Source organism: Microplitis demolitor, chromosome 3, assembly GCF_026212275.2.
Source record: "Microplitis demolitor isolate Queensland-Clemson2020A chromosome 3, iyMicDemo2.1a, whole genome shotgun sequence".
NCBI classification, from domain to species: Eukaryota; Metazoa; Arthropoda; class Insecta; order Hymenoptera; family Braconidae; genus Microplitis; species Microplitis demolitor.
This window is the reverse complement of record NC_068547.1, coordinates 13,334,699-13,362,678: the sequence shown is the minus strand read 5'-3', so window position 1 is coordinate 13,362,678 and position 27,980 is coordinate 13,334,699. Positions and strand designations below refer to the sequence as shown.

At 29.7% G+C, this 27,980-nt stretch overlaps 1 protein-coding gene across 1 annotated transcript in view; it reads left to right on the top strand.

Annotated features, from left to right (window-relative positions):
- The window catches only part of LOC103571314 (POU domain, class 2, transcription factor 1), a 341,977-nt gene that overhangs the window by 280,715 nt on the left and 33,282 nt on the right, over positions 1 to 27,980 (top strand). The window contains exon 4 of the mRNA XM_014440142.2: positions 2,948 to 3,004. Coding sequence (XP_014295628.1) covers positions 2,948 to 3,004 — 57 coding nt within the window. The remainder of the gene's footprint in view (positions 1 to 2,947; positions 3,005 to 27,980) is intronic.

Below are 27,980 nucleotides of genomic sequence, written 5' to 3'. Positions count from 1 at the left end.
AAATCTAGATAGCTATATTTTTTTCATCGTTATTTCATATTTAATTTATCTAGATTATTGAAGATTTACGTATGTCAATGCTAAAAAAAGGCAAGTTATTAATCAAAGATCTCGAAATTATGATTTTACAAGATATTTGCGGGATTTTATACATAACAAGGGAAAATTAAAAAAAAAAAATAGTCCTAAACAATTTACATGATTTTGACTAGATCTAAACAGGTAGATCTAGATATATATCAATATAAATCTAAAATTTACAAAAAGTTATATTTAGAAAGATTTAATTGAATCTCGGTCCAGATAAAATTATAGTTTTTATTATTATATTTTAGTAAATATGATGGTATGTATAAAAAAAAATACAACCTCTTTGGAGTAATAAAAAAAAAGTTTGGACATAGTCAATTCAAGTTGCGTATGGTTTCAGCTTTGAAAAATTGATAGTCACCCCCACTCGTATTCACGCAAACCAGATTTAAAGCTGCATTTTGTATTCATGGCAATCGTGAAAAAAAAAAATTACCATCTCTCTCGGGTGTAGACCCGATATGATTACAATAAGTAACGCGTCCGACGCGGCCGTTTCGATACCACAAAATATTGTATGTTAGATCACTTTCTATATATATATTGTATATGTGATATAACCACAACACAGTTAACCGCAAACCCTTACAAATGTCATGGATTAATATTTGAGTTGATTCACATAGAAAAAGTTTGTTCAGGTTTACAAAGTCTGTAGGTAATTTTGTGTACTTATTGTTTGTTGTTTTCAAATATTAAAATCTTATTTAGTCCTACCATCGTGTAAATAAAAAATATAATCATTGATTAACAATAAGAAATAATAAGAATTATGATTATTTACTTACTTTCTGGTTTGACGTATGTATATGTTATATACAAAAAATCTCTATGAATCTTATGGATATTGAAATATATGTTTTATATAAGGCACCCAATGTTCCTGGTGTTACATTATAAAAACGTTTGCTAGTATAAGTTTACAATGTAGTAGCAGAGTAGATAGTATTATATACTGCTGACCTTTATGAATACTAAGAAGTTATAAATTTTTGTTGGACATGCAATTGCATGGTTGTCAATTCAAAACCTATTTCAAATTAATAATGTAAACTAATAACTCATTATATCACAAATATTTTATGTTCATTTCTAACTATGATTACATATCCTATTCTTGGTATTGTAGAGAAAAAATTATTGATAATATTATTGACAAAGCAATTTTTATCATGCTATGATAAATATGCATAGCAAAACCTAAAATAAATAACTTTTATGTAATAAATAATAAATAGTAATATGTGTAAATATAAAATGGTTATGATGCAAAATTACCATTTATGTGAAAAACTCAATTAAACTTCTCGCGATTAATTATTAATAATTCCAGGGACCGGATTTTTTTTTTTAATTCGAAATTAAAAAAAAAATAATGTTATAAGAATACAAATAAATTTATCTTGGAAAATTTTTCAATTTAAAATTTGAATTAACAAAATAACTTCAGAATTGAATGTAACGGTAACACGCAGCTCAAATAAATTTTATACATATCTTTAGTAAAAATAACATAAAACAATAATTTGAATAGTAAAAAATTAATTTTCAATGTATACATGATTACATTGGTCAGCGTTGCATTTTTTTTTTATAGCGTAACTATAAAAAAATACTGATTTAAAAATTTATAAGAAATAATTTAAATGTGCTGCATAGAAATAAAAATATAATAAATTACATAGCATAATACATATGTATTTAATGATAAGAAGACAATATATTTAGCACATCTTGAGAAGGATATTTAGGATAGGACATTGCGGGTGCAAACGAGAAAAAGAAGCTTCACGTCCAGCTGTATCTTTTTTACGATACTCTTGAGAATTTCCTACACTCCAATAATCCATCGATTGGAGTATAGTCCAATGTCGTCATTCCTGATCAAATATTTTACTGCGTTTCTAAAAGCCTCGTTTTTTTTTTCAGATATTTATTTTTTCATCTTATTATCATTATTATTACTATTTACAGTAAATATACGTATTGTTAATTTACGATGAAAAATAAATATGAATTTTGCATAATATGCGGGTAGATTGAATGAAATAATTAATTCATCGCAGCTATTTAAACAATTATGTTGGCATCATGGGGGTTCTGTTGCTTTCAGGTTCTGTTACTTTCCATTAACTTCAATTTAGACAACAATCTGTCCGTGTAATAAAGTATATCCAAATAACGAAATGTAGTTAAGCATAAATGTTAGTTTTGATAAAGAAAAATTGTTTTCGAAGGTCAAAACAGTAGTGAAGAAGAGCTAAATATTGAAAGGTCCTGGAAGATTTAGTGCGATAGGAAAGGTAGGATTATCTGAATACAGTCCAAAGTGAGTAGTAGCCCCCAAGAGGGTAGTAGGTGGTAGCTCTACGGGTCAGTCCCCCGTGTGACAAATTACGGTCATTTCCACTATTATATAGGAACTTTTTTACATTCAAAGTATATATATATAACAGTAGTATAGATGCAAACAGCTCGTAATGGGTAAGGGTGCCAAATAGATTGTATATATTTAAATATCAATCGATGATTTTTATGATATTTCTGTATAATATCTTTTTTTGAAAAACATCTGTGATCGATTTTTCCTTTTATTTTGAAAACATATATTATTAAATTAATTATAAGGGGATACGGGGCATAACGGTCCATCCCCAAAATTCAGTAATAAAAAAAAATATTGCTACTTTGATTTATATCAAATATAAAAAAAAAGCAATTTATTTTTAACAGGAGGGCCCCTATCATCATTCCAAAAATAATAATTTTGACAAGGAGCAACTTGTAATTTCCGTGTAAAATTAAATATTTGAACTTAATATTTGAATTTTTAGAACTTGATATTTTTTTTTTACAGCGAATGATGCACTCGGACGGATTGACAAAGATGTGGAATCTCCGGAGTCGATTAATGGTAAGTAAAATATATTGTTGTTATTTAAATAAAATTAAATTAATATATTCAATTGAATAAAATAAATGAAATGATGCTAAAAATTCTAAGCAAACATAAAATCTTAATTCTACGATTCCCGCATAAACAAGATAAAAATAAGGGGCTTATTATGAGTAAGCTGGAACTCAAATTATTGTGTCGGCATATTTCTTCGGCCCTTCTTGATGCCCTTTTAACGTCAGGCTAATTATTTCCACGTAAAGCACGCCATAAAGTGAATTACATTTGTGAATAGCGGCACAGTTTGTCATTTATAAGTTATCCTGAGAAATGATTCTGACAACTATTTGCTTTCTTAAGTATTTTCAAACTAAAACCTCAAGTGTGTATTATATATATATATATATATATATATATATATATATATATATATATATATATATATATATATATATAGGTGGAAAAAAATATATAAAATTGATGGATATGTGCAGTAATCATTGGATGGAGGATGAAAAAAAAATTAGGGTGTCGTAAAAAATCATGCTAAATCACGGCGTCCAGGTAATGCTATTTTTAAATTGTCGTCATTTGCAAAACTTAAATATGATATATTGTAGTTCCTGAGTATTATAAAATCTTAAGTATCTATAAAAACTAAAAATTATTATTTTTTTCTTTTGTCTAAGATATGGACAATTTTAGTTTAGTGTTGATTTTACTTCTTTTTTTTTAACTTCTGAAAGATAAACATTTTTTATTAATTTTATGTTAAATGTGAAGCTTATGCTTTTGTAAATTTAATATTACACGATCCTATCATCGTTATTATAGTTTTCTTTTTTTTACACTTTATTGGTGGCAGTCGACAGGTGTCGGGACGAGTTCACGTCCGGTATAATTTTTACGAGAGTTTGCAAAAAAAAAAAAAAATTAGAAATAATAAAGAGCTAAATAAATCATAAGAGAGTGATATAAAAAATGAAAGAATAAGAACAACGTGTTGTAATGACATTTTTACCGTAGAAAAGAGAAGTTTAAAAGTTTATCCTTCATCATTTTGTGAATCCTACACCCATAATTTTATTTTTTGTTTATTTTTCAAGTCGCCTTTTCTTTCGATCATTAAAAGTCGCAGAAAGGACAAGTTGAAGCCTCAGGCGACGTGTATCAAAACGACTGGTTGAGCTTGAGCGCGTAAATCGTTTCACCCCCTTGTTACGGTTGGACTGAAAAGTAAAAGAATGGAAAATAAAAAAAAATATATATATATATATATAAGCAATAAAAATTGCAGAGAATCTTGACTGAAGTCGGACAAAAAATCTATACGATATATATATATATATATATATATATATATATATATATATATATATATATGTATATGTATATATATATACTTATTATTTCTTGTATTCTCTCCTGTTTACTCCCACCCGGTCTCTTGGAAATCTTGAACCGGTTGGTCGTAACTAGGTAGATTCGAGACCTGTCTGCGATTGGAACTGACAATATCTGGTCATAAGAATAATGTTGTACAAGAAAGCGAAAAAATATGAGAACTAAGTATTACCAACCTGTATTTTAAAACATTAAATCTGTTGTTTGTCTTATTACTATCAGCCTTCGTCAATTAGTATTTTTATTTTAATGTTCATTCTGTGAATCCAAATTCTTGGTGGGCTTCCTCGTCTGCATCCCGACGAATAATAGGTTGCAAATGTTAAAAAAGAATATGCCAACATAAGTAATAAAAAATTAAAATTCGAAATAAAGCAAAGCCAATCTCCAAGGAAAAATAACAAGGTTCTTGCCATTAGGAGTCATTAATACTCTACCAGTCTCTGTAATTTTACACACTTCCGATAGAATACTTACTACACTGTGGTGATATATTTTCTTTCTCTACTTTTACATATATGCAACAAATATTTTCAAATTAGAAAACTTCGAAATTTATAAAAGTGTATAAAAATACGATTTATATTTAAAACTTCCAAATTTTGAATTGATTATTTGCATATATTTCGAATTTAGTCTCGGATGATTTATTTATGCGCTAACTCCATGCCTATATAATTATATAATTTCAATTTAGAAAAACTTTTTTTTGTTACATCGTTCGACTTTAGTAAAATATTCGTAAGCCGACCCCATTTGATTTTTTCACTGAAATTTTTTTACGTACTGTTGATAATGAAAGATATTTTCCATCCATAGACTATTACATAAATTATGACGGATAAATAACTTTTTTTTTTTACAAATATTTCATAATTTACTTTCTGCCGGTCCATCGTCCTTGTTTGAATATTTTTTTTGTTTTTCGTTATGTATTTAGAAATTCGATTTGAATTATTGTAAATCGTTTTCGGTAGATATTGTGAATGCAAATAATTTCGGATGGAATCATAAATAAATTTCGGTGACTTTGTCATTCAAATACGTTTCAAAGTAGCCATGTCGTTTGCTACTTCTTTCGTCCGTTAGCATTTTTTATTTTTTATTCTTTTATTTATTTACCCTCTTTTTTTCTCGCATATTTTTATTTCCCAACTTTACTTTCTCGACTTAAAACCACTGTCTGAAATCCTGCAATGCTTTTTTATCGAATCTCACTTACTCTTTAACATTTTCCAAATAAATGCTGTGGGTGAACGAATTCAAATTCAATCCTTGTGAATTTTTCAATAGCCTGCCTAGAATTTACTTATTCATCTTTAAATTTTTATCCAAGGTCTTGTTTGTTTTTTTTTTTATTCTTTAACACTTAAGTTAAAAGTATTCACATGTACGAATAAATTGCACGTATTTAGAATAACTTAAAAAAAATATTACCACGAAAAAAAGAAATTGTTTAAATTATATTTTTAATTCTGTTATTTTTACTGTAGATATATGTAAAATTTATATGACTGCCGTGTTACTATTACATTGTGGTAAATGAAGAGTTCAAATTTCGACGTTTATTTTATTTATTCGAACTTTCCGGGCGAAAATATTTCAAACTAAAAACAAATAATTTTTTTTCTGCCCTCCAGCCGGAAAGTGGCAACTTTCAAGCCGCTCCCCTGAACGAAGTTGCAACTTTCCGACTCCGTCGAGCAGAAAAATAGTATACGCACCTTGGCCAGTAAAAAAGAAAGCCTCAGACCACATTTGTGCTCAGGCTGTTTTTATTATTGTCACATAGAAAAATATAAACGATACAAATCGTTAAACGACGAGTAATATAATGATAAAGTGTACACTTAGTACTATCATTCTAACTAGCAATTCTTTTATTTATAATGAAAACGTGAATAATTATAGGATAAATATTAAAATATATTGCCTATGCAGGGAAAACTGATATATAAAATTCATACTCTCTTAATCTGAATCAATGAATATTCACTGATGTAAATAGTCCCAAATATATCATTGCAAATCAGTAAAATATTACTGATTTAATTAGTAAAAATTGATTTACTATTAGAATCAGTGAAATGTTACTGATTCAATCAGTGGGAATCACTTCACTATTCTAATCAATAAAATTGTTACTGAATAAAATATTGATCGTAACAGATGAAATTATTCATAACTATTGATTCAGTTTTTAATGCGGAGAAAAGTCAGTATTTATCGATTAATATTATTAATACACATTAAAAAATACAAAAATTCATATCATGATCACGCTCTCTTAAACTGAATCAGTAAAAATGTTACTGATTTTTCCAGTAGTTACAAAATTTACTGAAAGATCAGTAGCTTTGAATTAATTTACTGACTAATCAGTGAATTTAGCTTCACGGCAGTAAAGTGTGCCATCTATACTTGGGAGCTTGTTCGTTAGACAGAGGTTGTTTGCAACTTACAATCAAAGATTATTATTTATATTACATTATTATTACGGTAAGTTTTATATATTTTAACAAACAAAAGTTAATTTATGATTTATATGCTATAATAAAACTTATTTATTTGTCTCAATTGAATATAAGTAGAATAATTCTGAAATGTTGTTGTGTATGCAGTTGATTTACATCTTAGGTAATGCATAACCTGAAATTGTCTTATTAATTATTTTATATTTATAAATAAATATCATTATTGTTTTCAGATAATTGTATACAATCATTTTTAATGGAAAATTACTATAATTTAACAGACAATTATTTGATAATATTGAAATAGAAGACTTATTAAGTAAATTTGACTTTCAAAACCTATTTGATGGATCAAAGAATTTAAATCAACAAATCGATGTATCAAAAGAATGCAGTGAATATGAAGAGCTTGAAGAACTACCACTTGGTTGCAGAATGGAGAACGTATTTGATCGAAAAACTTATATATATTGATTCTATTTTCATCATCGGCTCAATATATGTTCATGATATGGATTTTGTATTTTTTAATGTGCATTAATCAATAAATACTGATTTTTCTCTGCATCATAAACTGATTCAGTAGTTCTGATTAGTTACATGCTACGATCACTATTTTATTCAGTAACAATTTTATTGATTAGAATAGTGAAGCGATTTCCACTGATTGAATCAGTAACATTTTACTGATTCTAATAGTAAATCAATTTTTACTAATTGAATCAGTAACATTTTACTGATTTGCAATGATATACTTGGGAAGATTTACATCAGTGAATATTCATTGATAATCAGTAAATATTCACTGATTCAGATTAAGAGAGTGTATTAAGCCGTTGATGAAAATAGAATCAATATATATAAGTTTTTCGATCAAATACGTTCTCCATTCTGCAACCAAGTGGTAGTTCTTCAAGCTCTTCATATTCACTGCATTCTTTTGATACATCGATTTGTTGATTTAAATTCTTTGATCCATCAAATAGGTTTTGAAAGTCAAATTTACTTAATAAGTCTTCTATTTCAATATTATCAAATAATTGTCTGTTAAATTATAGTAATTTTCCATTAAAAATGATTGTATACAATTATCTGAAAACAATAATGATATTTATTTATAAATATAAAATAATTAATAAGACAATTTCAGGTTATGCATTACCTAAGATGTAAATCAACTGCATACACAACAACATTTCAGAATTATTCTACTTATATTCAATTGAGACAAATAAATAAGTTTTATTATAGCATATAAATCATAAATTAACTTTTGTTTGTTAAAATATATAAAACTTACCGTAATAATAATGTAATATAAATAATAATCTTTGATTGTAAGTTGCAAACAACCTCTGTCTAACGAACAAGCTCCCAAGTATAGATGGCACACTTTACTGCCGTGAAGCTAAATTCACTGATTAGTCAGTAAATTGATGCAAAGCTACTGATCTTTCAGTAAATTTTGTAACTACTGGAAAAATCAGTAACATTTTTACTGATTCAGTTTAAGAGAGTACCAAAAAAATATTTAATACCGATTACCAAATATTTTTTTGGTGGAAACAAATATTTATTTTACTATAAGAAGATTTAATTGAGATAAAAAAATGATTTATTAAATTATAATAAATTGTGTTGATGAGCACAAATTTTTTTTTCTCCCAAATGAGTGACTAAAGATTTTGTTGATAAATCCATTTGGTAATCAGTAATAAATCCGTTATCATAGTTTCTACATTATGTATCAAGTTGTAGAGCAAGAGCTAAAGAACAAACTAAACGGAAATAAAGATGCCAAAGAGCAGTGAAGAGTAAAGTTGCGTCAGACTTAAGCATTCTACTAATTGTGTAAAGAGAAATAAGAACGAGTGTAGCCGCGGTTTCTCAGAACATCAGCAATACCTTATTCGCAAAATAAGGGATAGGAAGACATTCGAGAGATACTTATTGTGATCATTCAAACACGTATACGTTCCTAAGCTTTTTTCATTGGCATATTCTCACGGATTCGATAACTTCCGTCCACAAGTTCTTATTCCTTATAGATCAATGACTTCTCCTACCAAATAACAAAAACAAATGTATCGATCGGTTATTCTAACTCGATACAACAAAAAAATTTTCTCGCCTCCAGGCGGAAAGCGTCAAGTTTCGTCCCGCGGTGCGAAACGGAGTTGCTGCTTTCCGCCTCCGTCGACGAGAAAAATAGTATACACTCCTCGGGAAGTAAATAAGAAAGCCTCAGATCACATGTAATTTTTGGTCAACAAACATGTGATCTGAGGCTTTCTTATTTACTTCCCGAGGTGTGTAATATACTATATGCAGTAAATAAAAGAATAAGTATATCCAGGTGAAAATATTTCAAACTGAAAATATAATAATTTTTTTCTCGGCCGAAAAAAAGCCCAGATAGTAACCATGAGGCGGAAACTCGTTAGGCCTCAAAATGGCCGAAAATAAAGCTAAAAAATGGCTGAAATCAGAAACGACGATTTATATCCTTATTATTGTTATTGTTACTATAATTGTAATTATAATAATTTTGTAACTTTACTTATAAAAATTAATATAATTAAAAAATAATATATACGGGAGGCCGATTCCGCGCCCTATCGGGCATACTCGCGCTGCGTAATCGCCTATCTTCTACCGTAATATTATAAAAGCGAAATGTGAGCATAAGCTCACATTAGCTTACCCATTAGGCATGCAGTGCATGTCGAGCTCTAATAACTTTTGAGTAGGTGGATGTATCAAAAAATAATTAGAGATCTTTCTTGTAGAGCGTTCAATTTCCTGCAAGAGTATGTATTACATTAAAAAATTCGTAGAGTGAATGTGGATTAAATCCGGAGTGAATGAATTTTTAATTATTCACTCCCCTCGGAGTGAAATTCACTCCGAAGTGGAGTTTTCGCGGAGTACTCAATCTTTTGCGGACACGAGCACACATTCGCACATGTACCCGCACACATGCACACAAATTTGCCCACGCACATACTCGCACACACACACTGTTTAGCAGTTTATTATTAATTAATATAAGTTCATTTAAATGTTAAGACCCCAGACCGGAGTGAATTGAGAGTAAAACAATATCCGCGTCACTCCGCTAAAAAAAAACTCCCAATTCACTTCGCATGCGGAGTGATTTTTTTTAAACTCCTGAACTCCGAGTGGCGGAGTGAATTCGAATTTAATTTGACTCAAAATTCATTCCGGATTTTTTACAGTGTACACGGAGAAAAAATTAAAGGAACTGTTCTTAGTACGTTTATGAAATATCATTCCATACCGTTATGGTAATGATTACTTGGGATTATGGGATATAGACCTATACTTTTTGGGAAGGTTTCCATAAATATGGTAACAATTCCTATCATTATGGTAACAGTTCCCATATCGCATGTGAAAGAATCATGGTAATGATTACCATACTCATAGGAATAGTTCCCATAAGCAAATAGGAACCAATCCTATAACCACATTGTAACAGTTCCTAAGAGTATATGGTAATGGTTACCATAATATTATGGGAATGGTTACCATAATATTATGGGAATAATTGCCATGATATTATGGGAATGGTTACCATAATATTATGGGAATGATTACCATAATATTATGGGTATGGTAACCATAATATTTAGAAATTATAATAATTTTTTTTTTTTGTAATAAGCGTTTTTTTTTTTGTATATTTAATCTTTTTGTGAAACTATATTACAATAAAATATTATTTTTGGTCAGATAAAAATTAATTTGTAAATAATAATAATAATAAATAACTTCATAATAATTTACACTGCAAAATTCTATAGAAAAAAAAATTCTTATAATTTCTAAATATTATGGCAACCATTACCATATTATTATGGTAACCATTCCCATAATATTATGGTAACTGTTCCTATAATATTATGGTAACCATTCCCATAATATTATGGTAACTGTTCCTATAATATTATGGTAACCATTCCCATAATATTATGGTAACTATTCCCATAATATTATGGTAACTGTTCCTATAATATTATGGTAACCATTCCCATAATATTATGGTAACTGTTCCTATAATATTATGGTAACGATTACCATAATATTATAGTAACCATTACCATAGGTACATAGTAAGGATTATTATAATTCCACAGGAACTATTTCGATACCGTATGGGAATTATATCCATAATTATAGGAATGGTTACCACAATATATTTGGATGCCGTTCCTATAATCAACATTTCAAAAAAACCAGTTACCATGCAGTATAGGAACCATTCCCATAATATATTGTAACTGTTACTATAATTTTCTCTCCGTGTAGTCTATTTGATCAATTCATTTGTTAACGAGTTAAAAACACTTAAAGCTAAAAAAAAAAATTTCTCGTGTTATTTAAATGGGAAAATCGAATTTTTCAGTAAACTAGGTCTGCCATGGACATAGAATTTTTTTTTCATGCGCGAAAATTTTTTTTTTATACCTCGGCCGAAAGTACGTACGTTTGGCCTCGAGTTCACGGCAGAAAGTCTAACATTCGTGCCGTGTTGGGATTACTCGCGCGCCATCAATAACAGCAGGCCGAAAGAAAGCAATAGCGGGACGAAAGAGTTTTCTTGCGTGCACTGGCCCAACTGTTACTAGTTATACGTATACTATGGTCACATCGACAAGATTTGCTGACACTCTCGCTCGTATTGATAACCTTAAAACTTGTTTACAATTAATTTTAAATTTTATATGTCTGTATTTTAGAAAAACTAAAATTTACTAAAGATTAGTAAAAACTAAAAAATTATTTTTAATTTAATAATTTTAATTTTAAATTTAATAATTTGAAAAAAATAGGAATTATTTATGATACTGAAGTTAGCTGACGTCTAGTAATTGTTTAATGGTTTTTAAACGATAAATTATGAATGAAAAAATTATTTATAAAGTTGAGTCTACAGTTTTTTTAATTTTCTACAAGTGCATATTTTTAGTTTATATTTTTTTGCAATTTATTTTTGAAAAAAAAAAAAAACCGTAAATTGTTAAGTGTCTATTAACTTTAGGATCATAATTATTTCTATTAACCATGTGTAATGATAATTTTTTTTGTAGATGTATTTAATGCCTGCCCCCCGACCAGCAATACTCGCTTCGCTTGTGCCACAAATGTCGAGGCAGGCATCAATACAAGCTAAAACGTAGTTATGTAATTTATATATCTTTGATTTGTCAACGTACTTTCGTCCGGGCATAAAGAAAAATCGTATAGACTACACGGACCGAAAGTTGAAGAGCCCTGAACTGCACGTCTGATGCGTAGTGCAGGAATCTCCAACTTTCTGCCCTTATAGTGTAATATACTATTTTTTTGTGTTGAACTGTAATGTTTTCCACATGATCTTACAAAAAAAAATTGATCCGAAATGACGCACCCTATATATATATATATATATATATAATTTAATTAAGTATTATCATAAAATGTAAAATGATAAAGTTGAGCGTGAGAACTACAGAACATTAATGAGGGAAAAAAGACTAAAGCATTCATGTTGTGTACATATATCAGCATCCTCGATGTTATATCATAGGCGGCGGCACCATTACATTTGCCAAGACGAATAAGAGGACTAGCAATTAGCAATTAAACCAATAACTCTCCAATTGGTGATTCCATCAATGAAGTGTCGTTCCCACAGAGGAACAATTCAAAAAAATTTAACGAATAAGACTAAACCGGGCCTCTGTTCTTCTTTTCTGATTCCCCCCTTCACCCTTCTTCTGTTTCTGTCTCTTTTTACATCTCTTTTATTCATTGTCTTTTTTCTCTTTAACTTTCATCTAACACTTGCTCTCTTTTAGTTTATTAACTTAATTCCTTAATCGTTACGAGAAATTACTTAACCTTTAGTACTTAAAAGTTAGTATTAATTAACGCCATTGTTAATTAATCAACTAAATTACATTTCAGGAATAATTTATTTATGAAATGATACATTTAGTACATTTTTAATTAATATTTATAATCTTTTTCAATATATTTTAGTGTAGACAAATCAATAATCATTATTAAATCACTATTAAACACTAAATGAATCTCCATATTGTGTATACGTGCGTAGATAAATGACAAACATCAACTAACTTATAAAAGGACTGCGGACACAAACACGAACACGACGCATACATATGCAGAAAACTGAGCGATCACCGAGTAAATGATAAGAGTAGGGGGAAGCCGATTCAAAGAAATTTTTCTCCTACAGCCCCTAACAGTAACTTATAACCAGGTTGTACTGTATATTTATTCATTAGATTATACGTGCACCACATCTACTCTTTAAAAAGGAATCAGTGAAGCGTGTTCACTGCAAATTAATGAATATGCACTGGGCACCAGCAATAAGTATATACCACTGATTTTCTATGAATGTTTTTGATCGAAGAAATAATGATAATTGCTAAATAAACTTTTCGAAATTGAAAAACTTAATGAAAACCAAAAATTTGCCCATTGCGCGATTTTTGGTGAAAACGATAAATTTACGCTTTGAGGCACTAAGAAAAAAAAATCACAGCGCTTTGAAATTTTCAGGGTTTCTTCAGGGCTCTTCGAGATTGAGAAGTTACTGACAATTTCCTTCGTTCATTCAGTAATCTAAAGTTATAGCAAGTTATCCAAATATCCTGAAATATAAAAATTTTTACCTTTTTTCTTAATCAAGATTGTCGTTTCAAAAAAATTTTTTTCATCAAAAGCCACTAATCTTATTTTATAGAGAATGTTTCGCAGTTTTTAAAATTCTACTTCCATTCACTGTAAGTTCAATATGTCTCGAGTTACGATTGTCAGAGTCAAAATTGACTTTTTTCCTTTGATCGGCAATAACTCCGCGCCAAATTGTCGTAGAGACTTTTTAAGGGCGGAAAATTGAAGGACATTAAATTACCTACAAGAATTTTAAGGCAAAATTATTTAAAAAATTCATTGAAGCCTATAGAATGCTTTTTAAATTGAGCAAAATTTTGGAAATTTTTTTTGCGTTGGTCTTCTGAGGATTACTCCGGTGCGACCACCTTCTTCCGAGTTACAGCATGTTGAAAATCATTTAAATATTTAGAATTTTTTTTACTGTCCCTTAATTTATGTAACTCGTGTAGAATGAAACTCACTGAGACTGCTATTGGATTTTTACTAATCCTGATTTTTTTTTAACACGGTGGGATTCGAACTCAAGCCTTGTTAGTATTCCAGTTCAGGGGCAAGTATGCTGACAACTCGGTTCTAAAAACTATTGCAATTCCTTGAGGTATATGCCACTATAAGTGAGATATAATACACTTGATATTATATCTTACGTATTGAAAGTGACAATGGCAAATATTAATTTTATTTCGCTAAGTATAGCAATTTACATTCTCGATGTATAAAAAACAGGCAAAATACCTTAACAAAAATTCATTTGATATAATAATTTTCATAATACTCGAGTTATTTTCAAAATGTTTTCAATTACAGTTTAAAAATGATGAGAAGTTAAATTAATAACTTTACGAATTGTACTAATCGGTAAATAAATGAATTTTTTTGCGAAATTTATATAAAAATAACTTGACTCATGAGCGATTTCTCTGTTGTTTTCAAATACAAATCACTATTTACTCTATGTTAATATTTTTTATTTCATCTAATGAATTTTATAGAATGAATGAAAACAAAAATAAGTTGCATAGTAATTTATTTTGAATAAATTGTAATGTTTGGATTCTACTCTCACAAATTTTGTCGACTCAAAATTGTAATACAGAGAGATTTTTAAATACTGTGATTTGAAGAATGATTGTTTTAAGATAATTGTTGATTTCTACTATCTTCTATTAAATTATTACTAATCTACATTATAATTTTTACAAAGTGTGAAATTTACAATAGCAATAGTGAGATCAACAAAGAACTGGAAATTTTTATGAATAATAGTAATTTTTGGTTTGGATTGTAAATTTTTTTTCTGAAAGTATTTTTTGACTTACGACTGTAATTATTTATTATTTTTTATGTGCACTTTTTCCGTGTTTGTGATAAGATTGATTATATCATTTTTATTCCAACACCCGGTTGGTTTATTTTATAATCAATTAGCACCCTATTATCTGCTAGCACGCGACATAGAATGGAAAAATTTAGGTTTACTGTATCTGAATGAGTGTGTTTAAGGGGGTGTGACCCCAGTTTTTTATATTAGCACCAGTCATATGCATACATAAATGTTTATATATATATATATATATATATATATATATATATATACAGGCTATAAGGAGGTGTAACGATCACTGCAACAGGCTCAGTGACTCCCTATTTTTTTTTATCAAGGGGATCCACCATTTTTCTAAAGTCATTTGTTAAATCAAATCACCAAGGCGAAATTTAAATTTGAAAAAAAATGATGACACATTAAAAATTTTTTCGTTTTTTTTTCTCATTTTTTTGGATTCAAACAGCTCAAAAAAATCTTAGAAATCAAAATTTGCAAAATCCCCTACGGGCAACGTTAGCTACTGAATAAACGAATACAGAAAAAAAAAGTTGCAAATCGGTTTATATTCATACAAATTACAGATGCCACCAGTTCAAAAAATTAGTTTTGAGAAAAACGCGTTTAAAGTTTTTAGTCGATGCAAGGGTCAGTTGACGTGCTGTCACAAAAATGACTAACTTGAAAAATATTCGGAATTTTCATATAAAATTCTAGATACATATTTTTGTACTTGTAAACTGCATTTGATAAAAAAAAAAAAAAAAAAAAAAAAATTTTTTTTGAAATTTCACAGTGGCTATCCCCCTTAAGAATTGTGAATATTAACTGATAATATGTAACTAATACTTTGAATTAGTTTTTGTATTTTTTTATAACTCAATAATTGTCATTCCACTGAAATATAACTTTTCTATAACCAAAAATATACAGGACAGTCCTAAACAATAAAATTTGGTAAGTTTTGAATAAGCGAAAAAATAACCGAAAAATTGAATTAAAAAATAAAAAAGTATGTAAATAACTATTATTTCTATTTTTTGGGTTATATTTTCACTCATTGTGATGCAAATTGATGGTAAAAAAATCGAGAAGCTTTATTATTAATATTCAACGGTCGCTCGAGAACGTTCAAAAGACAGCAATCGGGAACATCAAAAATTCTTGAGCGTGGTTTAAATATTTAAATTTTGAGCTGAAATTTTCAGCGTAGTCATGATTTCACAAATATAAACTATTTCTGCCACGAGAAAGAAAAAAATTTAGAAATAAAAAATTTGAATGTCGATCATTTTTGATATTTCAAAATTCGTGAGCGACCTCTTGAAAATTTTTCATCAAGCTGATTTTTGGAGAGGCTTCTTAAGGGGGGAGTGGAGGGGGGGCTAAATCATGAAAAAAACGTTTTTTTTATGATTTTTTGTTAGTCGTATGGATTGAGCTGTTTATTAAAACCTTTTGAACATTATTAAGTATGTATTCACCAACATTAGGTAATTTTTGTATGTAAAAGTATCTGTAAATAAGCCAGTGACAGAGCTTTTCCCAGAACGTCTTTAAAAAAAGATGATTGGCGGTGAGCAGTGTATCTCAATTGGAAATTATCTGAAATAAAAAACCATTGGAATTTAGTCAAAGTATTATTAACAAAACCTCCCCTCAACGTCCCCTGATTATTTTTTTTTTTTTTTTTTCATTTTTTCATTTTTTAATAGTCATTTAAAGTAAAAATAGCTATTTTTTACGAAAATTTGCGCCGTTTTAGAGGTGGAAAATCCCCTTGATGTAAAAAAAATTCTAAAACTCAACGTTGGGGGGAGGTATATTATGCGTAGAAAGTGTGTACCAAGTTTGAAATAAATCGGCAATGTTGCTTTTAAATAGCAGTGTTAACGGACTGTGCTCACTGCTATTTAAAAGCAACATTGCCGATTTATTTCAAACTTGGTACACACTTTCTACGCATAATATACCTCCCCCCAACGTTGAGTTTTAGAATTTTTTTTACATCAAGGGGATTTTCCACCTCTAAAACGGCGCAAATTTTCGTAAAAAATAGCTATTTTTACTTTAAATGACTATTAAAAAATGAAAAAATGAAAAAAAAAAAAAAAAAATAATCAGGGGACGTTGAGGGGAGGTTTTGTTAATAATACTTTGACTAAATTCCAATGGTTTTTTATTTCAGATAATTTCCGGTTGAGATACACTGCTCACCGCAAATCATCTTTTTTTAAAGAAGTTCTGGAAAAAACTCCGTCACTGGCTTGTTTACAGATACTTTTACATACAAAAATTACCTAATGTTGATGAATATATACTTAATAATGGTTACCTGCGTTAATATCCCCGGACAAAATATCCCCGACAAAATATCCACGAGAAAATATCCCCCGACACAATATGCCCGCGAGAAAATATCCCTGCGACAAAATATCTCCAGACAAAATATATCAGGATAAAATATCTTCATGACAAAATGTATGTTGACAAAATATCTACGAATATTTACGTTGACTCCAAAATTTTCAATAAAATCAATGCAAGATAATAAGAAAGAAATAAGTATATCAATTTCTTGTTAATTCGACTTTAGAAATTGTTAAGTATTATTTTACCGTCAAATTGTAGACAATTTTATTTATAAATTTGCTTACCTTCTGAAATGGTAAGAATGAACACTACCGACTTTTTTTTTTGTAAAAAATTACCTTTCAATTGAAGAAAAATTAACCGCAAATTATTATTTTCAAATTTTGCTGTCAAATTCGGGCAGCAAATTTTAGGTAATTTCAACATCAAATTATTGTAAATTTTAACCTAAAGCGGCTATTAAAAACTTTTATTTGTCCATTACCCCTACAAATTTAGACTAATCAGAAAATAGATTTATGATACACACGGAAAAAAAATATTAGTAAATATTACTGAGATTCTCGTCAACAGCGCGCCTAGACCGGACCTCAGTAAATTTTGCTGAGTAGAACTTAAAAAATTAATAACAGATGCATTTTTTTTTGACAAGTGTCTTGTAGTTTTTTAAGGTTTAAGTAGTAATTTTAAATAGTCAAGCAGTATATTTCAACGATTAACTGTTAATTATAGCAGTTTAAACATTAAAATCATAATTTAACTGATTGAAACGACATTAGTTATTGAACATAACATAAATAATTAGAAGTTGAACTACAATTATTGTCAATCATTTTTTTCTGTGCAGCACTTAGTGGCGCACAAGTGTAAATAAATTTACCGCGGCCTAATTTAAATTTAAAATATGAATATGTCTTCAAATAATTTGAAAAAAATAATACAGGTTTGGAATATGGTATTGTGCCTTTTTAACTTTCCGCTAAGAAAATCGACGATTTTCAAAAAAAATCGGGAAGATATGGGTTTCACCTCGATTTTCAAAAATCGGGTTTTCATCATATGTTGACGTTTGAAGGTACGAGGATGCTATTCAGACATTTTCGTAGCGATGTCTATATGGTTGTGTGTGTGTGTGTGTGTGTGTGTGTGGATGTAAACCTCTCATATCTTTTTAATGAATGAACCGATTTCGATGGTTCTTTCGGCATTCGAAAGATTTCTTCTGAACTTAGATTTTTAGAAAATTTTAGATCATTTAATTAAATAGACTCCGATATTTAAGAAATACGGAAAAAAAATTGTTTTCTCGTTTTTCGTGAATATTTCGGAAACTATCCAATTGATCAATTCCAAAATCTATTCAATTCTAGAACTCGATAAAAGCATTCGATTGCTGCCAAGAACATCCCAATCAGATAAACCGTTCGAGAGATATTGTTGACGGAATAATAAATGTAAAATCTGTATCTGCTTTTTTAATTAAATAACATAATAATTACTGAATAACATAACTCAAAAATTATATGTTTTTCATTATGTAAGTCATTGGAAGTGACTTCTTCAAAATCATCATGTTCGCTTGTACCGCGATATACTTACACGATATAGATACAACGAATCACGTAAACTGAAGTTACGGGGCTGGCCCACAGGGCCAACCGATGCCCAGATTTTTTTAACTTCCCGCTAACAAAATCAACGATTTTCAAAAATTTCGGGAAGTTATTGTTTTCACCCCGATGTTCGAAAATCGAGTTTTCATCAGATGTCGATGTTTTGAGGTCCTAGGAAGCTATTCTGACTATTTTTAGAATGATGTCCGTGTGTGTGTGTGTGTGTGTGTGTGTGTATGTAAACTCTTTATAACTTTTGAACTAATGAATCGATTTGGATGGTTGAGGTGGCAATCGAAAGAGCTTGTTGGCCATCAACTTTCCTGAAAATTTCAGATTATTTGATCGAATAGACTCGAAAATATTTGCGAATTACGAAAACAAAAAAATTTTTTTTTTAGTTTTTTATTGATTTCTCAAAAACGATTTATACGATCGTCTTCAAAATCTCAGCTCTAGTACTCAATAAAACGCGTCGATTGCCACCTCAAACATCAAAATCGGATAATTCGTTCGAGAGTTATCACAGGAGAAAGAAATGGTGAAAAACGGTTTTTTTCTAAATATTTTCGAAACGACTGACGCGATCGATTTCAAATTTTAATCAGCTCTAGAATTCAATAAAACGCGCCGATTGCCACGTCAACTATCAAAATCGATTGATTAGTTCAAAAGATATCGGCGTTGAAAAGTTAAAAAAATAACATTTTATGTTATTTTTTCCGGATAAATCATAATGTAACGTACTAAAATGTGCCTGATGTCATACCAACTCATCTTTTTTATGGTTTCTGTTGATCATATAATGTCATCGAACTTGGTTTTTAGTTTAAATCATATTATCAACAAAAAAATCGATAAAACCTAGTTCTTAATATTTTTATCGGATATTTCATATTTTATTGTTTCTTACATGAGTCAAAACTTACTTAAATCTTGATTTTGATCCCCGAAATTGATTTCTGCCTCGATACACTTATTTTACTGAACATAATCAGGAACTAAATTTTAAAAACCGCTTCATTGATGATTTTCGATTCTTAAATTTTCAAACTTCAGCATAACAGGTAACTTGTTGGAGCTTGAAAAGAACGTAAAAAAACAATTGCATGTGATAGCATTTTCGAGGTCGAAGAGCTCGAAAATATATCTACACTAATGTTTCCGAGCTCTTTGAGGTCGAAAACAGCGGGAAGTTTTGGGGCTGGCCCGCAGGGTCAACCGACGCCCAGATTTTTTTTACAGGTTTTGGATGTGTGTAAACACAAAAATATCTGAATGCACCCGGTTGCAATAAAATTGTGCCCTTATCCTGAGATATTTTGTCACAGGGATATTATGTCGGGGGATATTTTGTCCAGGTATATGAACGCGTGTCACCCTTAATAATGTTCAAAAGGTTTTAATAAATTAGCTCAATCTATACGACTAAAAAAAAATCATAAACAAAACCTTTATTTTTATGATTTAGCCCGTACACCCCCCCCTCCCCTCCCCCTTAAAACATCGTAAGCCAACAAATTTTCATAAGAGATCAAAAAAAAATAGTCGGTTTTTTTAGGCCACCCTCACATATATATATATGTATATATATATATATATATATATATATATGAAATGACCATAATGGAGGCTATTAATATTTGTTGTAGAAAAACAGAAATAAAGATAAGCTGCCTCAGGAGTCCTATGTAGTTGTCATTTCATAAGAAACCACATCCCTGTCTAGACAACCGTAATTTAAGCTAAAGAATTATGGTAAGGTCTTCAATAGTAGTAAGTACATCTTTGAGTCATCAGAAAATCACATCTGTAAAAATTTCAGTCACAACTATTCTCTAAGAACTAATTAGTGAAAATCACGTGACAATCACTAGTTGGCAGCGAATAGTCATTTATTGCCGATGAAAAGTATACCACCATTTGAATTAGTGACATACTCGTAAGCAGTGAAAAGTTACTATTTTTACGATTTCAAATTCAAGAGAATATATAAAAACAACAAAAAAAACCTTATTTTCTGTGCATTATATAGAGACAAGAATTAATTGAATATTATTGTCACTTGTTATCATCAGAGATTGATTATAAAATAGGAATTCCCATAAATTAATGCCAACAATTAATCAAAAATTTTAAATATTGAAGTTTTTATGGCAGAATAATAATATTATAACAATGAAAAAAATCTGGGCAACGTTCGGCCCTGCGGGTCAGCCCCAAAACTTCCCACTGTTTTTAAGCTCGTTGAGATTGAAACCATTATCTTGAATAAATTTACCAGCTCAAAAAAGTTCTATATTGCATTGAACTACGATAATGCAAAAGATCTTAAAAAGTTGATAGCTGAAACTTTCAATTTTTGTCTACGATCATTCTCAAAATAACGTATAGATTTGGGCAGAACTGAACGTAAATAATTCTGGTAAAGAGTGAAAGGAGTTTTGAATTAGATCATGACCTCGAAATGAAAAATATCTGAAAAAGGTTTAGAGGACATTAATTTCTTCAATATTTTGTTGACGATATCATTGAAACTAACTAATCGATTGATATGAATTATGCAGTGATAAAAAGAGACTATAAAGATGAGGATCTGGTTTAATTTTTGAAGCATTTAGTTCATTATATTATGACATATCTAGGGAAAAATGTTATTTTTAAAATTTTTTAATATCAATATCTTTCGAACGAATAAACTGATTTCAATGTCTGATATAGCTATCGACGCGTTTTATCGAGTTCTTGAGCCAATAATATTTGGAAATTGAGCGGTCTGTCCTTTGAAGATATTCGAAACTAATCGTTTTTTTTACACCTAATAAATAAACTTTTACCACTAATATTTGTGTGGCCTTCATAAGGTTCTTCATAATTTCACGTCAACAAATTTATAATGACAATAGAATAATCATAAGAATCAATAGTTTTCCAAAAAGGACAAACAACAAAAGAGATCTTTTCATGAACAAATAAATGGTGATGTAAAAATTTTAAATTTGCACCACTTAACATCGAATTTAGTGTACTTTTCTCACCTAAATTTTTACACAGAGACATTTACACTACACTGGGTCCAAAAATTTTTTACAGTGTAATGACTATCTGAGGGTTCTACTATGCACTATATTTTATTCAAAAATTGCCTGATTTCCGTGATTAATGATAATCTGCGAAGCAAAGTCTATGGCTGTTTAGTGAAACCGAGCACCCACAAAAGTACGAGAAACGATCGACTTTAAAATTCAGAATTCATATTTAATTGATTGAAAATTCAATTGGATGTTTCAATTATTATTATAAATTTAAATATTTATTGACAAAATAAATACTACAACCACCACGCGGTATAACACTCTACATATGAGGAATTGAAGTAACTATATTTAGTGTACTAGTTATTCAACATAGATTTTAACAAAAAACTTTAAGCCACTCAACGAGTTCTTATGATGTTTAATAGATCGAGTTCAGTCGAAAATCGTTAGACGCGTGGTGAAATTTCATTATAACACTCACTTTTCGCAACGCCAATAGAGAACAATGTAATCCACTTTGATTTTACTCAACTTGTTTGCACCGGTTGATAAACAGCCGTTTAGAATTTGCAACGCAGACGTCATAAATCGCGCAAATTAGGGCTGCGCTAAATAAAATACGTTTCACGACGTGTTAAATATCTATAGATTGCTTATGGCATTTAAATATTATTTGACAAGTGTGTTAATTTCGACTACACACTTGGTTTTAGAGTGGTGGTTTTTGCGGTAATCGACGCATTTTGTTGCACTCTAGAGCCGATTAGACTTTAGAATTAATTGGTCGAGTCATTTCAGAAATATAATAAAAACACCATATTTTATCATTTCTTTCTTCAACGGTTTCCCTTGAAGGAATTAACTGATCGATATTTTTGCAGATATCATCGTAGGTTATCAAGTTGTAGAGGAGATTAGATTTTAGAATTGATTCATCAAGTCGTTCCTCAGAAATTTCGAAAAATCTAAGAAAAAAAATTCTTTTCTCTTTCGTATTTCTTAATTATTTCGGAGTCTACTCGATCGAATGATCTAAAATTCAGAAGAAATTGATGGCTGACAAGCTCTTTTGCTTGCCGCAAAACCCATTTAAATCGGTCCATTCATTAAAAAGTTACAATAAAAAGTTTACACACATGCATACATACTCCCTCCCAACACATATAAATACACCCCCCCCCCCACACACACACACACTCGGGCATCATTTTGACGTCAAAATCTGACGAAATTTCGATTTTCGGAAATCGGAAGAAGCATAATAACTTCTTGAATACTTCGAAAATCATCGATTTTCTTAGTGGGAAGTTAAAAGTCCTGTATCCTCTTGATAAGCCAGAGGGTATTTCACACTCGGCCAAATTTTGTATCGTAGAAATCGGTAATGTAGCGTTATTTAAGTTGGTTACCGACCCCCTCACATTGGTACACACACCAGTAGCTAGAGAATCTTAACAGTCTTGAGTTCATTGTAAGACCACACTTTTAAAAAATTGGGGTGCTCGTCGTCCCGTGAAAACACCGCGGGGGCGGTGACACGCATAAAATACTAAACCAACCCCATTTGCCGTTTGAAATACCGTTACATAAAGGGTGTGAGCGAGTCCTGATTCTTCACTTTTTGGTTTTTAGCCTCGGGGCATTGTGTTTATGGATAACAAATTTTAACAGAACATCTAAAGAGAATAAGATAGGGTTAAGTTTCGTTGATGTATTAAATTAGTCAGTTTAAATTTTTAAATATAATGACGAAAAAGTTCTTACTTATTACTATAATTTTGCAGACATAATAAAAAATAAAATTTATACGATTAAATATTTCGTTTCCTTTTTTTTTTTTTTTGTAAAAAAAATTAATTAATTGCACGTAAGCCTCAAAACGCGACGCCTTTGAGGTAGTGCACTACTCTTAATACGTCAAGGCCAAATAATTTCCTGGCCTTAAAATGACTCTATTACGTTTATATTTCATCTATAAGTTAATATGAACATACGCATGTCAAGACACGACTTGTGAATTAAAACTTATTTTATGTCTTTTAGAAAACATTTGGTCTGCAATTTTAAAGAACGAAACACTTTGAACGAAAATTTACTTGGACGTCCGAAAGACCGTATGTATGGATTTTTTGTTTGTTTTGTATTTAGTCAGAATAACGGCCGAAACAATTATCATATCAAGAGCTGGTTTTTTAATTTTCTTAAAAATTTTGTTTAGTTGATCCATTTTGATTACACTATTGTAATCTATATCGTTTTTTTTTTTTATAATTATTTAAAAGTACCCATACAAAGTCACTGTTAATGGAAAAAATGCCGTAGGTTGGCCGATGTCGGACTGCACTCACTCGGCCAAGCATTGACAATTAGGAATGGTCCAAAACTGGTTAATTACCAGCAGCCGTTTAATTTTTCATCAAAATAGCGTAGTCCAAACGAAGTGAGTTTCTATTAAAATTTTTGAATGTATATGTTATGGGGTTACTGGTTTCATATCAGAATATGACTTCCCGTACCGGAAACGACAGTCATACGTCGCAGCCGATGGCTGGAATGGTTACTTATGACTGGCCGATTATTGGTTCACAACGTTGGGCTACTGTTGGTAAATCAGTGGTCCATGATTGATTCTTGTTAAATGAAAAAATCTACTCATCAATTATTAATTATTCAAATAATTTATTATTCCAGTTTTCTATAATTAATAATTATTTATTTTTAAATTAAAATAAGTCTTAATTAACAAATATTTTAATTATCTGATTAAAATTTTTTACAGCTAACAATAAAAATATTTTTCAGTTCATTATTATTTGCAATCAACAACCGCAATTTTACAACTTTACTTATAAAAATTAATGTAATTAAAAAATAATATATACATTTTTATAATAAATGTCATTTTTGATAATGGTGGTAGAGCAAGATAATTCAACTGAGTTGTTGATAAATAATCAATTAAATTTAATAATTTTGATTTTAAAAAATTATGTAATTATAATAAAATAGTACGAAATTATTTTTTTTTTTCTAAATAATCGATATTATTAATTAAATTGCTCTTTATATTTCATAAAACCGAGTGGTTGTAGAAAAATAAATAAGTAAATTATTTAAAAGTATCAGCTCAACCTTAGTAGGTTCGCCCAGTTGCCAGCGTTCAGGCCCAGCAATCAGAAAGACGGCAGTTCACGCCCAGAGCCCAGCAGAATTTTCACCAAAGTTTTTGCACATCATTTACCCCACTTTAATAGTTTAAGCGTTAATGATCATTAATTCTACTAGGATAATAAAAATAAAATTTGTTTTTAATTAAATTTATTCGCTTGCTTGGCTGATTGCTGGCTACCATTAATCGGCCGATAGTCGAGCACCGTTAATGGGCCGAAGTTATCATCCCGGCTATGAGCCGTTTATCGACCAATAAAAATTGCCATTGCTGAACCATTAATCGACATTCTTAGCCCAGTAATAGCCCGATATAGGGCCGATTTCCAAAGTTTGTATGGGATAATAACCGGCGGAAAATTTTTGAATAGAACCCATTATATTTCCCTTTTTTTTCCACTGGTGTTTTCTCTGACGGATATTTTCGGTTCATTTTGCCCTCCTCAAATTGTATTTTATTTTATATTTTATTTAAAACCACGTTACTGATCAAGTTAAGAAGAATAGCCGATATTGTACCGTCAATGAATATTTTGTGTTAATGTAAAAATAAATTGATTGACGAAAATATAATATATGAGCGTTTTTATGGTTGTTACTAATATTGTTGGTCAAGTGGCATAGGTTATAATATAAATAATAAAAACAAAGGAGTAAGTAAAGGCAGAAAAGGCCAATCAGTTATTTCAGGGTCAATATAGCGTGAAAATAGAATGTAAAGTGTTCGCTGACCCTCAATGGTATTTTCTAAAATATCTCTGAATAACGTTGGGGTGCGCATCTTGGACACGGGGTTGATTTGACGTCATATGACGTGCCAGCCACGTGACTATTTTACTAAAATGACAATCACTGGCTTGTGGTACGCCGGACGAATCTTAACTATAAGATATTCAAATAATCTCCGTGTTCCACTTACCAGATTCGCACACACTTTTTGTCGTTCCGTATGCATCGACTGTTATATGAGAATATGGAAGACGAATCCGATCGATACCCAGTAGATATATTTTATAATCCTACATTCATGTTATTGCAATCAGTACAAGCTCGAGTATATTTATAAATTTTCATTTGTATTTACGTACAAAAATAAAAAATTAATGTATATATATCATATAAATAAAAATATAAACTTTTTGATAAATATATTATCTAGTGGCATCGGAAATTTCGTAGTCAATAAATTCAATCTATATTCAGTGACTAGCATGTACGTATATACTTAAAACTAGACTTGACCATAGATCAGTGTGAGTTCCAGTGCAAATTTCGAATGGACTTAACGTACCTGACCACCTTTTCTTTGTCGGAAACAACTTCTTTTATATGCATAGTCCTATTTCCTTATCGAATACTAACTATGGAACCATGAATAAGAACCCGAATCGAAATTTAAAGCCGACATTGAACCTCCTAAGGTAGTTCTTATTTGGGGGATTAAAGTAGAATCTATTCCCGTGTTAAATTAGGTCTGACTTTGGACCCCAAAGTGGTACAAATTACCATTTTTACCACTTTAGTGTCTAAAGTCGGGCCTGAAGGGAAAAAAATAGCGGTGACTTTGGACTCCTACAACCTATTTATTAATAATAACAATAATAATAATCCTATCATTATAATAATTATTTTTAATATAATAATATTATTAACTATAATTGTAGTTATAATTAATTATATTATTATTGTAAAAATAGTTATTATAATGGTGGAATTATTATTATTATTATAAGCATAACTACCACAGCTATTGTTATCATTGTTAAGTTTTTTATTCCAAATAATAAGGCCACAGCTATATATTTTGTAAATTTAAATTGAAAGTGTTCCCAATCATAGTAAACGCGAATGAAATTCAAGGTGATATGAAATATATGTATATTATAATTATTTCTTATCATATATACAGCTTAGAAAAAATCATTGCTGATTAGAATTAAAAAGTTCCAAAATAATCTTAATATTCAAAATAATAATAAATACTTAAAATAATGAAAAATATTCTGGAATAATCGAAAAAAATTACAATTTGAATACTGTTACCCTGGTAGGAAGGAACCATTGGATAAGTATAGGGGTAGGAAAGGGGGTCAAAACGGGGTGGGGAAGGCAAAATGGGGTACACCTCAAATTTTATAAAAAAAAATTTTATTGTTTAAATATTTTTTTAACGTTTCATGATAACTTTTGTAAATATAATTGAACATTATTTCGAATTTTTTTTATTAAACTTTTTCAAAAATCGATTGTAAGTTGGAAAATATTAATGACTTTTGTGTTATAATAAAAACTATTACAAATTTGTTTTTCTTCCTTTGTATCCAATAATCATGTAAAATATAATTTTTCTTCATGTAAATTGTTTACAAAAAAATCTGGGCATCGGTTGGCCCTGCGGGCTAGCCCCAAAACTCCTCACTGCTTTCGAGCTCTAAGAGCTCGAAAACATGAGGGTCATTACATTTTTGAGATCTTCGAGCTCGAAAATACCTTTGTTTTGCTTTTTTATGAGGTTATCGAACTCAAAAGGGTTACGTTTTGTATTAAAATTGAAAAAGTTAGAATCCAAAATAATTAATGAATGAGCGTTTTTTACATATTTATTTACAATGATGTTCAATAATTAGCTCAGAAATAAGTTTACGTGATAGGTTGTATCTATATCGTGTAAGTATATCGTGGTACGAGCGAACATGATGATTTTTAAGAAGTCACTTCCAATGACTTACATAATGAAGAACATATTAGTTTTGAGTTATGTTGTTCAGTAATTATTATGTTATTTAATGAAAAAAGCAAATACAGATATTACATTTATTATTCCGTCAACAATATCTCTCGAACGGTTTATCTGATTGGGATGTTCTTGGCAGCAATCGAATGCTT